Source organism: Prunus dulcis, chromosome 1 (genome assembly GCF_902201215.1).
Source record: "Prunus dulcis chromosome 1, ALMONDv2, whole genome shotgun sequence".
NCBI lineage: Eukaryota > Viridiplantae > Streptophyta > Magnoliopsida > Rosales > Rosaceae > Prunus > Prunus dulcis.
Window position 1 is genome coordinate 25852467 of NC_047650.1, and position 14921 is coordinate 25867387.

General features: G+C 39.5%; 2 protein-coding genes across 2 annotated transcripts; both read right to left on the reverse strand.

Moving 5' to 3' along the window:
- Positions 1–94: 94 nt before the first annotated feature.
- Positions 95–2496, reverse strand: LOC117614673 (cytochrome P450 CYP749A22-like). The gene is made up of 5 exons (XM_034343557.1): positions 1952–2496; positions 1624–1850; positions 1254–1486; positions 770–1148; positions 95–683 (listed from the first exon to the last, which is right to left on the reverse strand). Exons 1-5 carry the CDS (start codon positions 2232–2234, stop codon positions 255–257), a joined length of 1551 nt encoding a protein of 516 aa, XP_034199448.1. The 5' UTR covers positions 2235–2496; the 3' UTR covers positions 95–254.
- A 1771-nt stretch (positions 2497–4267) lies between these two features.
- Positions 4268–6550, reverse strand: LOC117614734 (cytochrome P450 CYP749A22-like). Its single transcript, XM_034343632.1, has 5 exons — positions 6134–6550; positions 5810–6036; positions 5442–5674; positions 4952–5336; positions 4268–4865 (listed from the first exon to the last, which is right to left on the reverse strand). The coding sequence occupies exons 1-5, from the start codon at positions 6414–6416 to the stop codon at positions 4437–4439; spliced, it is 1557 nt and encodes a 518-aa protein (XP_034199523.1). The 5' UTR covers positions 6417–6550; the 3' UTR covers positions 4268–4436.
- Positions 6551–14921: the final 8371 nt, after the last annotated feature.

Sequence of the window (14921 nt, forward strand, 5' to 3'; positions counted from 1 at the left end):
TTACTAATTTCATATTGTGTTTATGCTTTCTTTCTGCCATTATTTATTTAAATTCCTTTTACTATATATGGATGATGCATTCAAACTGAAAATGTTTATTATCAAAAAGTAAGCATAAGATTTCATTCTACTAACAAACAAAAACAAACAGGAAAACTTTGGACTATCCAAAATGCTGCCAAACTAAAGAGAACAATTGCTTTGTAAAGTTGAAAGTACAAGGCAACCTTGCCTGCACTCCATGTTGTGGCAGTTCAAAGTGACTGCAGCATTACCTGCACTCCATGTTGTGGCCGGACTGTAAGATAATGTAAGGGCAAGTGAACATAACCCGGGGAAAGGGTGAAGGCGTAGCGTTGTAGAATCATCGACAAAGCAATCTTCGCTTCAGTGGTCCCAAAGTTCAAGCCCACACAAGTTCGAGGTCCCAGTCCAAAGGGTATGAATGCACCTACATGATTGTTGGTTGCTTTGGCAACCCCTTCTGAGAATCTCTCTGGTTTGAAAAGTTGCACATCTTGTCCCCAGATTTGAGGATCATGGTGAAGTGCAACTATTGAGACAATCAATTCAAGATTACTAGGAACAATCAGCTTTCCTAGTCTAACTTCCCTTTCGACTTTCCTTATAACCGAAACAACAGGGGGATATAACCTTAGAGCCTCATTGATGATCATACTCATCTGCATGAAAATGAAAAATAGATAACTGAATCAGGATCTCAAACTTTATTGAGAACATATTTCTACCACCTAGACAAGTTTCTTACTGTTTTCAGTTTGCCAATGCCATCAAGATTTGGAGTTTGTTTGCCAAATAATTGTAGCACCTCCTTTCTTGCTTCCTCTTGCCAATCTGTATGGAGTGCCAGGAGAAAGACAGTCCAAGAAAGCAATGTATTAGTGGTTTCTTGTCCGGCAAAGTAAAACGTCTTGCACTCATCAATTAACTCATCCACCGAAATCCCCTGGTTCTTATTGGCTTCATTATTAGCCTTCAAAAGTAATCCAAGAAAATCACTTCCAAAGCTGTCCATTTCTCCAGCCATTGTCTTCTTTTCTCTTTTCTTAGCCATCTCTATTATGGAGGCGTGAATTCCTTTCTCAAGTTTGTCCGATTCAATCTCATCACTGGTTTTGAAAAACTTACTGCAACATTAAATGAAAGACTAAAACTGAGATAACGGAAGTGACTCTCCAATTTTTTCTTATTTCCTGTTCTCTTCAATTGGAGTATTAAAAATACTATGTTACCTGATTCCAGGAACCCTGACTTTGAGAAAATTGTTTGCTATTAGGAAGCCTAACTTCATCAACATCTCAAATATGTTCTGTCCTTCTACATAGCTGCTGCCAAATGCTGTTCTGGAAATCACTTCCGACGTGAACAATCTAAACTCTTCGTAAACCTCAATCTCTTTTCCTTCATAAAATGTCCACCTTTCTAGCATCGTCTCGGCACTAGCTACCATTTCTGGAATCATACTCTAGTAAAACAATAATACAATTATGCTATTAGCAGACTTTTGACTTCAATTTAATCTTTTCGTGTTTAAATATTGTTGACACAGCTATTACTATAATACTCTTTGCTACAAAATACCAGTAGTTTAAAAAATCTTACTTTTAAACCCTCTCCATGGAAAGCATGGGTGGCCAGCTTTCGCAATTTTGCCCATTTTTCAGCTTTAGTTGTTGCCACAAGGCCATCTCCCACTAGCTTCTTCACAAGGTTTGGGGGCTCTCTTTTCGGATAAGCACTGCCTTTGTTATTCAGTATCTGTTTGCACAACTCAGGTTCTGTAATGACCAACTGAGCCTGAGAACCATGCCATTGAAGATAATTCTTACCTGTAATTGCATGCAAAAATGACCAAAAGTGATCTTGTTTAGGTAGAACTAAGATTTAAATACAATAGTTAACTAATTGAGATGGCTTGTTTGTCAGTTACCATATTTCTTGGTCCACGAGTGAATGTGAGGTTGAACTACAGAAAGTATGTCGTGTGATAAAATTTGGGGCCTGTCCATGACTTCCTTTTTCATGTTGGAGATTTTTTTGGTGTTTCCATGGATGAATCTGTAAGAAGGGCCTTTGATCCCCTGCAAAGCCATCAGCTTCTGTATGCGAATTGGAGTCCACCATAGTTTGTGAAGGATGTTGATGAAAGCTAAGACAAGGAGCAGACACAGAAAGCTTGAAAGAATGATTATTAGGCCTCCCAAACTAGTCATTTTTTGGGGTATTGTTTTTCTCTTTGGCTATCTCTATCTCTTTCTCTGAACCTAGTGAGTTTCTAAAGCTTATCTTCTCCTGATTGTTTAGAAAAAGTCGAGAAAAAACCAGTTTTAAATCATCTGGTCATTTGTCGACTTCTGATACATCATGGTTGTGACTTCATGTTGGAATTATCTCCCCGCTTCGTCACCAATGACAAAAAGGGTCCCAAAATGGACGGCGAGTTTATTTTTTGGTGTTTCTAATGCAGCAGTTACATGATCATTTTCATATTCTATTGGGGCATCTTCTAACATAAACAATTGTTTTTCATCCTTACCTCGTTGCCTTTTTCTGGAACGATGCTTACAATTGCAAGCAAGCTTCAAAGTTTCTTTCTACCACGCCAAACAAAAAGAAATAAACTATTGGATTATCTTAAAATGCTGCCAAACATAACACAACAATAGCTTGGTAAAGTTGATAAGATAATTGACTAATACAATTGACTTTATCAATTTCACTTCATAACCAAAGGCTTTATTATGATTAATCTCTGGTTTCTGGATACTTACCAAGTGCAAGATTTAAGGGGTGTAGCATGACCTGAACTCCACGGAGTGGGCGATTTGTTACTTGCTGAAAGGGCAAGTGGACATAGCCCGGGGAAAGGGTGAAGGAGTAGCGTTGTAGACCATTGACAGAGCAATCCCAACACACAAGTTCGAGATCCTACTACTCCGAAGGGTAGGAAAGCGCCTGCGTTATTGTTAGTAGCTTTAGCAACAATTTTTTTTTTTTTTGGGTAATAAATAGTACAGCCGGGCGGTAATACTATTTAAATATATAAAAGTTATAGCCGAGCGGCTCTACTGGGGCCTTTTTTTTTTTTTTAATTTAAAATTAAATTTTTATTTATTTATTTAAAATTTTTCCCTGATTTAAAAAGTTGCGAGTCTTGTCCCCAGATTAAAGGATCATGGTGAAGTACCAATTCAACAATAGCTTTCCTTAACAGCGTACCAACAGGGGAATATAACCATACTCATCTGCATCAAAACGAAAAAAAAAAAAAAAAATGACAACAAGTTTCTGTCACTTAGAACAAGCTAATGATTGAGTTCTTGACTGTCTTACTGTTTTCATATTCCAATGGAGTTTTTCAGGTTGAATTAGCAGAGGTTCGATGACGTTCAAGCTTTGTTTATTGTACAATTGTTGGGAAATGCATTGACTTCAATACCATCCTTTTCTTCTTAATTAGCATTCAGAAACCACATACTTGGATTGGATTGGATTGGAAACACCATATTCCAATGTATAATCTTCATCCAAAGGTTCACGTATTCAAATCCCAATCCCATCACGGTAATTGGAAAACTCAGAGTCAATATTATTCTGGCAGTTCCAATGCTTCTTCTATTAATTTCAACTTTTGACTCTTTTAATTCTTAGAATCAAACTGATGCACTACAATCTGTGTGTATATATAGCCATGCACCCCGCCAACAAAGCCACAGAGGCAGAACCGAGTAATTTGCACTTTGGATTATCTTATCTCACCAAGAAAAAAATATACCAGAAAAACACTTTGGACTGCAAATATGGGAGGAAGCAAAGGCTCTAATAGTAATAGCGATAGCCAGGTTGGAAATCAAAATGCTGGCGGGGGTAAGTCGTCCAATGTAGCAGCAAGTGGTGTTGGAGCCAATGCAGCTGGAACCATGAAAGCACCTGGAAGAGGTGATACAATCTACAGGGAGAGCTTTGAGAGCAACCCAGCTGCCTATTTCAAGGATTTGCGCAAATAGCTTGGAACTACTTACTCAATGCTATATGAATAAAGAGTAGTAGTCTACTCTATTGCTGCTTTTGTTTATCTATCTATCTATCCATCTTTATGTAATGTCCCTATGTTAATGAAAGTACCCTCATCTTGGTTTTGGGATTAATTACTAATTACATATTGTGTTTAAGCTTTCTTTCTGCCATTATTTAAATTCCTTTTACTAGATATGAAATTTTTTGTTACAATTGTACGCATAAGATTTCATTGTACCCAAAAAAGAAGAACAAACAGGAAAACTTTGGACTGTCCAAAATGCTGCCAAACTAAAGAGAACAATTGCTTGGTAAAGTTGAAAGGACAATTGACAAATAAGCTCTTGTCTTGTCTCAAAGTGAAAGGCAACATGTCTGCTTGATACACCATTTGCCGTTCAAAGTGAGTGCAGCATTACCTGAACTCCATGTTGTGGCCGAACTGTAAGATAATGTAAGGGCAAGTGGACGTAACCTGGGGAAAGGGTGAATGCGTATTGTTGTAGAATCATTGACAAAGCAATCTTCGCTTCAGTCGTCGCAAAGTTCAAGCCTACACAAGTTCGAGGTCCCAATCCAAAGGGTATGAACGCACCAACATGATTGTTGGTTGCTTTGGCAACCCCTTCTGAGAATCTCTCTGGTTTGAAAAGCTGCACATCTTGTCCCCAGATTTGAGGATCATGGTGAAGTGCTACGATTGAGACAACCAATTCAAGATTACTAGGAACAATCAGCTTTCCTAGTCTAACTTCCCTTTCTACATTCCTCGTAACCGAAACAGCAGGGGGATATAACCTTAGAGCCTCATTGATGATCATACTCATCTGCATGAAAATGAAAAATAGATAACTGAATCAGGATCTCAGACTTTATTGAGAACGTATTTCTACCACCTAGACAAGTTTCTTACTGTTTTCAGTTTGCCAATGCCATCAAGATTTGGAGTTTGTTTTCCAAATAGTTGTAGCACCTCCTTTCTTGCTTCCTCTTGCCAATCCGTATGGAGTGCCAGGAGAAAGACAGTCCAAGAAAGCAATGTATTAGTGGTTTCTTGTCCAGCAAAGTAAAACGTCTTGCACTCATCAATTAACTCATCCACCGAAATCCTCTGGTTCTCATTGTCATTGGATTCATGATTAGCCTTCAAAAGTAATCCAAGAAAATCACTCCCAAAGCTGTTCTTTTCTCCAGCCATTGCCTTATTTTCTCTTTTCCTAACCAGCTCTATTATGGAGGCATGAATTCCTTTCTCAAGTTTATCCGATTCAATCTCATCGCTGGTTTTGAAAAACTTACTGCAACATTGAATGAAAGACTAAAAATGAGATAACAGAAGTAACTCTACAAAATTTTCTTATTTCCTCTTCTTTTCAATTGGAGTATTAAAAGTACTACGTTACCTGATTCCAGGAACCCTGACTTTGAGAATATTTTTGAATATTAGGAATCCTAACTTCATCAACATCTCAAAAATGTCCTGTCCTTCTACATAGCTGCTGCCAAATGCTGTTCTGGAAATCACTTCGGAAGTGAACAATCTAAACTCTTCAAACACCTCAATCTCTTTTCCTTCATAAACCGTCCACCTTTCTAGCATCGTCTCGGCACTAGCTACCATTTCTGGAATCATACTCTAGTAAAACAATAATACCATCATGCTATTAGCAGACTTCTGCCTTCAATTTATTCTTTTCATGTTTAAATATTTGACGCAGCTATTACTATAATGATCTTTGCAACAAAGTATCAGTAACTTTAAAAAACTTACTTTTAAACTCTCTCCATGGAAGGCATGGGTGGCCAGCTTTCGTAGTTTTGCCCATTTTTCAGCTTCGGTTGTTGCCACAAGGCCATCTCCCAATAGCTTCTTCACGAGGTGTGGGGGCTCTCTTTTCAAATAAGCTCTGCCTTTGTTATTCAGTATCTCTTTGCACAACTCAGGTTCTGTAATGACCAACTGAGCCAGAGAACCATGCCATTGAAGATAATTCTTCCCTGTAATTGCATGCAAAAATGACCAAAACTTATCTTGTTTAGAACTAAGATTTAAATACAATAGTTAACTGATTGAGAGGGTTTGTTTGTTTGTTACCATAAATCTTGGTCCACGAGTGAATGTGAGGTTGAACTACAGAAAGTATGTCGTGTGATAAAATCTGGGGCCTGCCCATGACTTCCTTTTTCATGTTGGAGATTTCTTTGGTATTTCCATAGATGAATCTGTAAGAAGGGCCTTTGATCCCCTGCAAAGCCATCAGCTTCTTTATGCGAATAGGAGTCCACCATAGTTTGTGAAGGATCTTGATGAAAGCTAAGACAAGGAGCAGACACAGAAAGCTTGGAAGAATGATTATTAGTCCTCCCAAAGCAGTCATTCTTTTTGGGGTATTGCTTTTCTCCTCCGCTCTCTATCTCTTTCTCCGAATCTACTGAGTTTTTAAAGCTTTTCTTGCTCCTACTAGGCTTATTGGCCTTCAACAACTAGAAACTGATTACTAGGCTTATTGGCCTTTTGGTTGACACCAGGACAGCTGTAGTTTTCCGCTTACTTCTTACATCTTTGTTCAAGTTAACAAGCCTATATATATAGGAGAGTCACCAACTTTGAATACAGCTATGTCGGTTTATTATACTACAATATCTTGATTCTTTTATACTAAAACATGCTATTGATATCATGATATTTTGGAGTTCATTTCTCAACTATTCTAGACTATTCTAGAATCAAATGTGCATTACTTTTCATCATAAATCATCTGGTCGTGTTAGCTTCTGATTGTTACTTAGTTGTCCTGCTATTTACTACAATCCAAAGGGCAAATATCATCGTAAATGACTCTCATTGGAACCTTAAGCTGCCCTTTGTCGACTTTTGATACATCATGGTTGTGACTTCATGTTGGAATTATCTCCCGCTTTCCCTATGAAAATTTTGATTTGGAAAGTAGTGAACAACCTCTCTTCTTGTCAACTTTCTATATACAGAGAGAGAGAGAGAGAGAGAGGGAGGGAGTATACCAAAATAAGATAGTTGTATCCAACATTATGGAGTTCATATGTTTCTTACTGCAGCAGCTGGCACTAGCAGGCAGTTTGTGTGATTAGCTGTCTTGGATGGATAAGATTGTAATAAGTGACTTTTGTGAATTTTGTGAATTTTGTAAGACAAGAAAAAGCGGCTCGTTTGTGAAACATGTTATGACCTCGAAATAAAGTATAATACAAATAAGATTACCCAAAAAAGAAAAAATGTCACTAGTAATTTTATTCACACTTCTGCATATACTTAACTTGCCCTAAACTTTTAAAAAGTAAACACAAGATAATCTATTCTCTCGCTAGTGTAAACACAAGCTAGGGTTAAGGTTTGGTCTGTGAGCCATCCAGGGGCGTTTCTATGTTAAGGGCAGGCTAGGGCCCAAATTTTTGCAAAAAAAAAATATTGCCTGGGCTGCTTCTCTCCTCTTGTCTACAATAACTTCTCCTTTACTTCTCTTGACATATAGACATCAACTTCTCATCTTTCTAGCAACTTCTCTTTTTGACAAGAATTATTCTTCTCATTCTCTCCTTTTTAATTATCTTATGCATTTTTAATTTGAAATTGAGTATTCTAGGGTTTAATTAGGAATAAATTAAAAATTTTCCCAGTCGGCTTTCGAATCCTGGAATCGTTATTGGCGTCGTCACCTCCCTTTTAGTTTCGTCCATTTTCCTCACGAATCATGTCGCCCTTATCACTTCCTTTCACTTGTTCTCTCTGCAGCAGCGCCCTTGACTTCACCTTCCTGTTTCATCATTGCGTGCCTTCACCTTCCATCATCGTCGTCGCGCGACTTCACCTTCCAGCGTCCGGGATGCGCGTTTTCCCCTGTCGTGCTCTCCCTTCTGTCATCGGAATGGGTTATGTCACCTATCTCCTTCCGTAGTCGTTTGGGATTGTGAAGGGCGGCAAATCATCTTTACTTGCTGGTTTCGGCGAAGACTGGTTGGAGTGGTGGTTCTGTCGAGATGCTCTAGGATTTGTGTATTGCTGCTTCACTGGCATGGGGGTTTTGTTGTTGTGCTCTATTTGGGCCTCGTTGTCCGCTGGTGGTCTTGTCTAGATTTTGCTTTGGTGTGCAAGGTCTTAAAGAGCCTAGCGAAGGAGTCTCCTGCTAGTGACATCTTGGTTCCTAGCGTGGGCTTAATGGATCCTAAATGCTTCTGTAGTGGTACCCGTCCTAACATGCCTATGGAGACCGGTCTAGTGGGGTCTCCTAGGGACCTCCCTTAAGCTATTCAGACAACATTCGTCGACTTGGCATCATGCAATTGCATTGAGGCCTGATTTCTGCCTTATGTTAAGTGGCCCATGCCAATTTTGTCTTCCTGATCCATGCTCTCCCTATGTATTCTTCTTTCTCAGCATACCGGTGCGACTTTGATTGCCTTATGGACTATGTGTTTCATAGGAGGTTTCCTTTGACAGTGTAAAGAAGTTTGGGTGTGTTTTTTTGGGGGTTTTCTTTTCTCTGGCATGCTCGTGTTTTTGAGTTATTTCTCTGTTGGTCTCCCTGTTTTTTATCTTGTAAGCAGTCCAGCGTGACCTAAATTGGACTCTCGTGTTATTCCTTTACATGTGTGGTATTTTTTCCTCATCTGGGTTTTCTTAGGAAGGTTTTAATTAGGCCATTGTTTCGTGTCGTTATATGTACATTCTTGATATTATGAATGAACATTTGCTTCTATAAAAAACTTGCCCTATATAGGCCAACAGAGTCTAGTCCAGTGGAAAAGGGCCTTAACTTGCGACTAGAGATCTCAGGTTGGAACTCCCATGACATCTTAGTTGTATGTGTGAGAAAACCTTACCCTGTAGTTTAGACTATCGCTTGTACAAAAAAAAAAAAAAACCTAAAACACTTGCCCTATATGAATTGTTGTCCCAAAAAAACATATAATATAAAAACAGAAGTATGTTGAGAGTGTTTGTCTCACATTGAAAAATTAAGGGGTTGTATAAGGAGTTGGGCTACTCCCTCCAATTGTTTTGGGGTAAAACCTCAACTTCCTTCGTGGTATCAAAGCAAAGACTTCACATGTTGGGTCAAACGGCCACACAAGCATAGAGATAGAAATAGCCGCACACTGATCCCCTTTCTCCTTACCGACAACCAACCGCAAGGAAGCTAGGGGGAGGTGGCCAATGCTCCTCCTCCCCTCCGCCCATCTTCCCCTTCCTCTCCTCATCTCCTTTTCTTTTTCTCCCATCTTTTCCTTCCTCTTCTCCCTTCTTCTCCTCCCCTTCCCCTCCCCAGATATTCTATATCTGTTTGGATCTAGATCTATTTGTCTGTTTTGTTTTGTTTGGTTATTTTTGCAGTGTTCTAAGTGGCTGCTATTGTCTTTGTCTCGGCAGCGGTAACAGTAGTGACGCTGGATTGTGTCTCTCTTCTAGAAAGTTGTGATACATTGTGGTTGATGTTTTGTCTCTATTTCAATGGCGGCGGCGACAGCAGCTACGCTGGCGGTAGTTGTCAGGATGTGGTGCTCTTCTCTACTCTGAGTTGATCGAAGAATTATGTTTGGTCATATAAAGGTTTTCTTTGTCAGGTTCTGAGTTGAAGTGGGTATTTCTCATGGGTCATTTTATTGTTATTTTTGTGTTCCTCCTCCGTGTTCTCTCCTGGTTTTTGTTATGGTATGCCTTGTAGTTTGTGTGGGTGTCAAAGGACTATGATTGTACTCATAGAAAGCTTCTTTTAATAGTTGAGATGTTCTACGGTCCTCTCATGTGGGTTTACTATTTGGGGTTATGTGGTCCTCTCATGTGGGTCTACTGTGTTGGTCTCAAGTTGTGGTTCTCATTAGAGGTCTTTGTGTTAGTTTTTGTTTTTTGATTTGTTCATTTATTGTAATTGTCAAAAAATTAGACGCTCTTGTTAGTCCATAACATGTGTGATATTCTTTCCTCCCCTGGAGTTTGTCTAATGATGACAGGACCTGATCCAAATTCCATTTTGGGATCTGAGCCAAACCCTATGCATGTCCGACAGCTGGCGGGTGCCGGGCACACTTGACTAAATTGCCCTTCTAACAAAACCGAAGTTAACCTCAAGTTTTGTAATATCCCAAACCAAAAATTTACAATTAAGGAATATTTTATTTTGTGAAAAGACAATTTTGCTCTCGTAATATTTTATTAAGAAAAAAGTGACTTTTTGATCGAGAAGGAATTTGACAATTCTGCTTGTTCCATTACGTAGAGCACGGCGAAACGAGTTCATAGACACGTAGTGGGCCCGAATCGGAGTTGTAACGAAAGAGTTATGGTCAAAAGAGTCTCAGTGGCATAACCGTAAATATCTCGAAGTTGGATCTATAAAACCCAGCCAGCTCTCTCCTCTCGGGCGAAAACGGGCCACAGCCTTCCAGAGCTCGCTGGCGCCGCCTCAGAGCACCACCGGCCACGGGAACGGTGGCGATGGAACCGCCGTCGAGTTTCCTACCTTTCCCGACCGATCCCCCGCCCGCCGACGACCTGTGCTGGCCGGAAACTGCGAAAGAACGACGGGAACTCACCGAAACTCATCGAAACTTCAAGGCCTCCGATCTCCCTCCTCCGGCCACCATTTCCGTCGACCCAGGAATGGATCCTGAACCTCTCGAGCAGTTCTATCTGCCTGTTGGGTCGGATTAGATCTATTTGTAGTGTAGCCATCGGATTTTTGAGTTTGAAGTTTTAGCCGATTTTTGGCCACTTCCAGTCACTTTTTGGGGTAGGTCCAAGAACAAAAGTGGCTCCAAATATGGTGTTTTACCTAGGGTAGGAGTTTGGAGCCGTGGTTTGAAGTTTTTCCGGCGAGCCAAAATCGCTTTAGACACCCATAGCTGCCGGCGCCTGCTGGGGGGCGTGGGTGAGGGTGGTGCAGTGGCACTGTGTCTTGTTGCAATCCTTATGTTGTCACGAGCAAGTAGGATTTCACGGATCTCAATTTGGATTCCGTTTGAGCCCGGAACGGATTTTCCATATTGTGCGATTTCCGGGTTCAATATTATCGAACCGTTGGATCGCGCTCAATTTCGGGTATGTTGTTCCAGATAATTTCAGAATCGTGTAGGATTCGACGGATTATGAATCGGAGTCCCGGATACTCCGAAATCGCGAACCCTGGGGCTAGGGTTTGGAAATTCTATGATTTCGCGATCGGGGTCAATCTGATCGTCAGTTTCAGACTAAACTTACAGGATATGGTTCCTTAAACGTGAGGAACTTAGAGGAACTCTCAAATTGGTCATTGGAGGTCATGGACCCCACGGGGTTCCGTATCGACCAAGGTGGAAGTTTATCGCTTAGTAAAGTCTCGAGTCTTTTCAGACGATTTTAAACATCTGAAATGCCTAAGTGGACAGAAAAATGACCTTAAAGCTAGTGCACGCACTTTTAGAAGTCGGGGGTCAGGATTTTACTTAAAAAGTTATACCAAGCAGTTTTATTAATTGAATATTCATGATGGTTTATCCAGGCACCGGGACCAAGCAGACCCGCAGGAGAGACCTTCAGGAGGTCTAGCGAGCTCGGACCAGGAGTGAGTGGACCTTTTTCCATAAATGATTTCATATAAATGAGTTTATGTAAATGATTTTATATTAATATTATTTAAATGAGTTTTTATAATTGAGTTTATATAATTAAATTTCTTATTTGATCTTGAATAAGTTTTATTAAATGTTTCCGAGCATGATTAGTGCAGTAATATTTCTATAATTCTATGCTGCCTACTTGCACATGCTAAAAAGTTATAGAAACAGAGTTTGAGGCTTGTATCAAATAAGATAGCAGCATAATTTTAGATTACAGTTATTTATCAGACTTTCCTAAAGTAATTTATTTTAAAACCACCATGCACCCGTTTTTGGTGATTACCCTCAGATGGACCGATGTCTACGGACATCCAGTCTATTTACAGTTCTGTCAGTGCACTTGACATTGCCTCACGAGTTTCGGGGACGCTAGGACCGTGAGTGCCAGGATTTGCGGCTCGGCAGACTTGGTGTCCCGAGACCTGCCAGGATTTGTGGCTCGCCTGACTTCGTGTCCCCGAGACCTGCCAGGATTACGGATCAGGCTGACTATGGTCCCTTGAATCCAGCCAGAGCGGCTCGAGTCGACTTTGTGTCATCGAGACCTGCCAACGGATCAGGCTGACTATAGTCCCCTGTATCCTGCCAGTTTGAGGCTCGGATAGACTGTGTGTCGCCGAGACCTGCCAGGGGAATTGACGGAATTACAGGGGTACATCCGAGTGGTAGATTTGATTGATTTCAGTGCTTTGATTCAAGTTTTGAGTACATTGCTTTTATGCAGGTTTGATTTCAGTGCTTTTATGCGAATTTGGATTTCAATGCTTTCATGCAAGTTTTATTGCTCTTGAATGCGATAGCATATATTTTTATAAATATGTAATTGCGTTGATTTTAATATGTTTCAAAGCTAGTTTAGATAATCAGTTTTACTCAACTGTATTTGATTTCATTGTTTTTATGCGAGAATTATCGAGTTCGAATATGATTTACATATAATGCCTTGAGTTTAGTATGTTTTAAATGCAGAATACGTATTTAGATTTATTTCACTATTTTTACAATGGGGGTTAGTATATTCTTAGATATTTTAGGAACCTTTATTTTGGTCCACTCACACTTTCAACTGTTTTGCGCCCCCAGGCTGTAGCGTGCACAAGACATCCACCACCGGGCCATCGTGACTTCCGCGCTTTCTGGTTCAAAAGTGTTGGTAAGTAAAACAATTAAGTGATTCGTAAATTATCAAAATTGCTCTGATATATTGCCCTAGAGTGAGAATGGAACTTTTGGCATGTTTATTGAAGTGCTGGCAGTTGGTTGTGTAGTTATTTTGCTCATTCTGACAGGTGGAAATTTTGGGATTGAGCAAATTACAGGGGAGACTCTACCAAAATTTCGGTAAAAGTCAAGGTCAAAATTTTAAGAAAAAGGGCAAATAGGTTATTTGTGCCCGACATTTGCCAAGTGTCGGACACGCACAGGGTTCGATTCGAATTCCAAAGCGGAATTTGATTCGGGTCCTGTCAAGTTTGACTTCTGCCGAGTGTTGGACACGCACATGGTTCGGCTCAGATTCCAAAGTGGAATTTAAGTCGGGTCCTATTAAATGAGGTTGTTCTAGGAAGGTTTTAATGAGGTCATTATATCATGTCACTCCTTGTACGTCTTTAGCTTTATGAAATAAATTCTTTTTCTATATTAAAAAAAAAAAAGCATAGAGATAGAATTCAATTTAGACTTAATTTTTTCATATTAATCTCATTAAATTTCAATGTCTTGAAAAAAAAAAAATTCTTTTAAACCTTCAGAAGGGACAATCAAATTCATGCTTCCATGAAAAAGTAAAGTCATAGGCAGAGGTTGAACCAAAAAAAGGTCATGGACGAGGCCCATAAAATATTATTATATTATTTTATAAAGATATTAAAAAAATATATATTTATATAATTTATAGATAAGTTAATAATTTTAAATAATTTTTTAAATGACTTATTAAAGTCATAATAATATCAAGTCATAATATAAAATATATTATATATATCATAAAGATTATATAATAATAATGATTATATAATATTTTAAATTCTAAAGATTTATAGAAAGATTATAATTTTATAATTAAATTTAAGATTGATGAAGATTTAAAGTATTTCTTTATACTTGTTCTCGAATTCAGGAAACTGCTCTCAGAGATCTTTTTTCCTTTTGAAAGATACGAGAGCGAAACAATCAATCTATTGATATTGGAAGACCCAAAAGATTCTTCCAATGTGGGCTTTTAAAATGATATTTTCGCTCTTATTTATTTACCTTATGTTGAGACCCAAAAAATTCATGATTGGGCCCAAATAAATTACCAGCCCGAAACGCCATTTTATTAAGAAAAGGCATAAAAAAAAAAAGAGGTACTCGAAAACTTGTCACATGCGAATTGGAATTCATGCGCCATGCTAATTCACCATGCTAGCTCTACGAGCCCATGCCAAAATTAAACATCAAGGATGATAAAAAAAATTAAAGCACGCCAAGCGACATGCCATGCCAAGCATGAAATCGTTGTTTCACACCCAAACACACTACAAGCCTAAGTGGGCCCAAGCCACTCAAAATGCCCGGGGCTTGCTTGAGTGGGTTGTGGTATGGATGGTAATAGGTCGTCATGAGGCCCATTGATGGGACGAGAAATGGAGGTTCCGGGTTGCTTGGGAGCCTCGGGACCCAAGCCCATTTCTTAGGCCCAAATATATGGGTGAGCAAAAAGGGGAAAATAACTCAACCAAAATTAGCCTAGTCAAAGGATAGCCCAACCAAAAGCCCAATGTTTAAATAGCCCATTTATTTAATGAAGTACCTTAGCCCATACAAAATTTCACAATAAGCCACAAAAGCCCCAGCCCTTTGCTAGAAAAATAGAAACCACGTAGAAGAGGTTTGTAGGATCACTAAACAGGGCTACTGGAAAATGCTAGCACATAGGAATGGATCAAGTTCCAAAACAAAACACCAGAGAGACCAAGGGATATTAGCATATAAGTTGTCAGGAAGGGGAGTACCCTTTCAAACCAGCATATACACCCAGTTGTTTTCCTTTATTAGTGCTGCCCCAGGAAAGAGAAGGAAAAAGGTAGCCAAGAGTGGAGCTTCCTACTGAAGCAGCCGCGGGAAAGGGGGTCTTGAGCTCCAAAACTCCTGATTTTGTGCAAATAGATAAGGGGAAATCTCACCCAGATAGGAAAGTCAAGAGAGGAGAGGAAAAGGGATGGAGAAGCTTGCCAAGATTGGCAAGAAACCATCAGGGTTTCTTGGGAAAG

Coding starts and splice junctions, on each gene's coding strand:
- LOC117614673 (XM_034343557.1), bottom strand. CDS start 2,234: ATGACTAGTTTGGGAGGCCTAATAATCATTCTTTCAAGCTTTCTGTGT. Junction 1,487..1,623: donor TCCATGGAGAGGGTTTAAAA/GTAAGATTTTTT, acceptor TTGTTTTACTAG/AGTATGATTCCAGAAATGGT. Junction 684..769: donor GCATTGGCAAACTGAAAACA/GTAAGAAACTTG, acceptor ATTTTCATGCAG/ATGAGTATGATCATCAATGA.
- LOC117614734 (XM_034343632.1), bottom strand. CDS start 6,416: ATGACTGCTTTGGGAGGACTAATAATCATTCTTCCAAGCTTTCTGTGT. Junction 6,037..6,133: donor CTCGTGGACCAAGATTTATG/GTAACAAACAAA, acceptor ATGCAATTACAG/GGAAGAATTATCTTCAATGG. Junction 5,675..5,809: donor TCCATGGAGAGAGTTTAAAA/GTAAGTTTTTTA, acceptor TTGTTTTACTAG/AGTATGATTCCAGAAATGGT.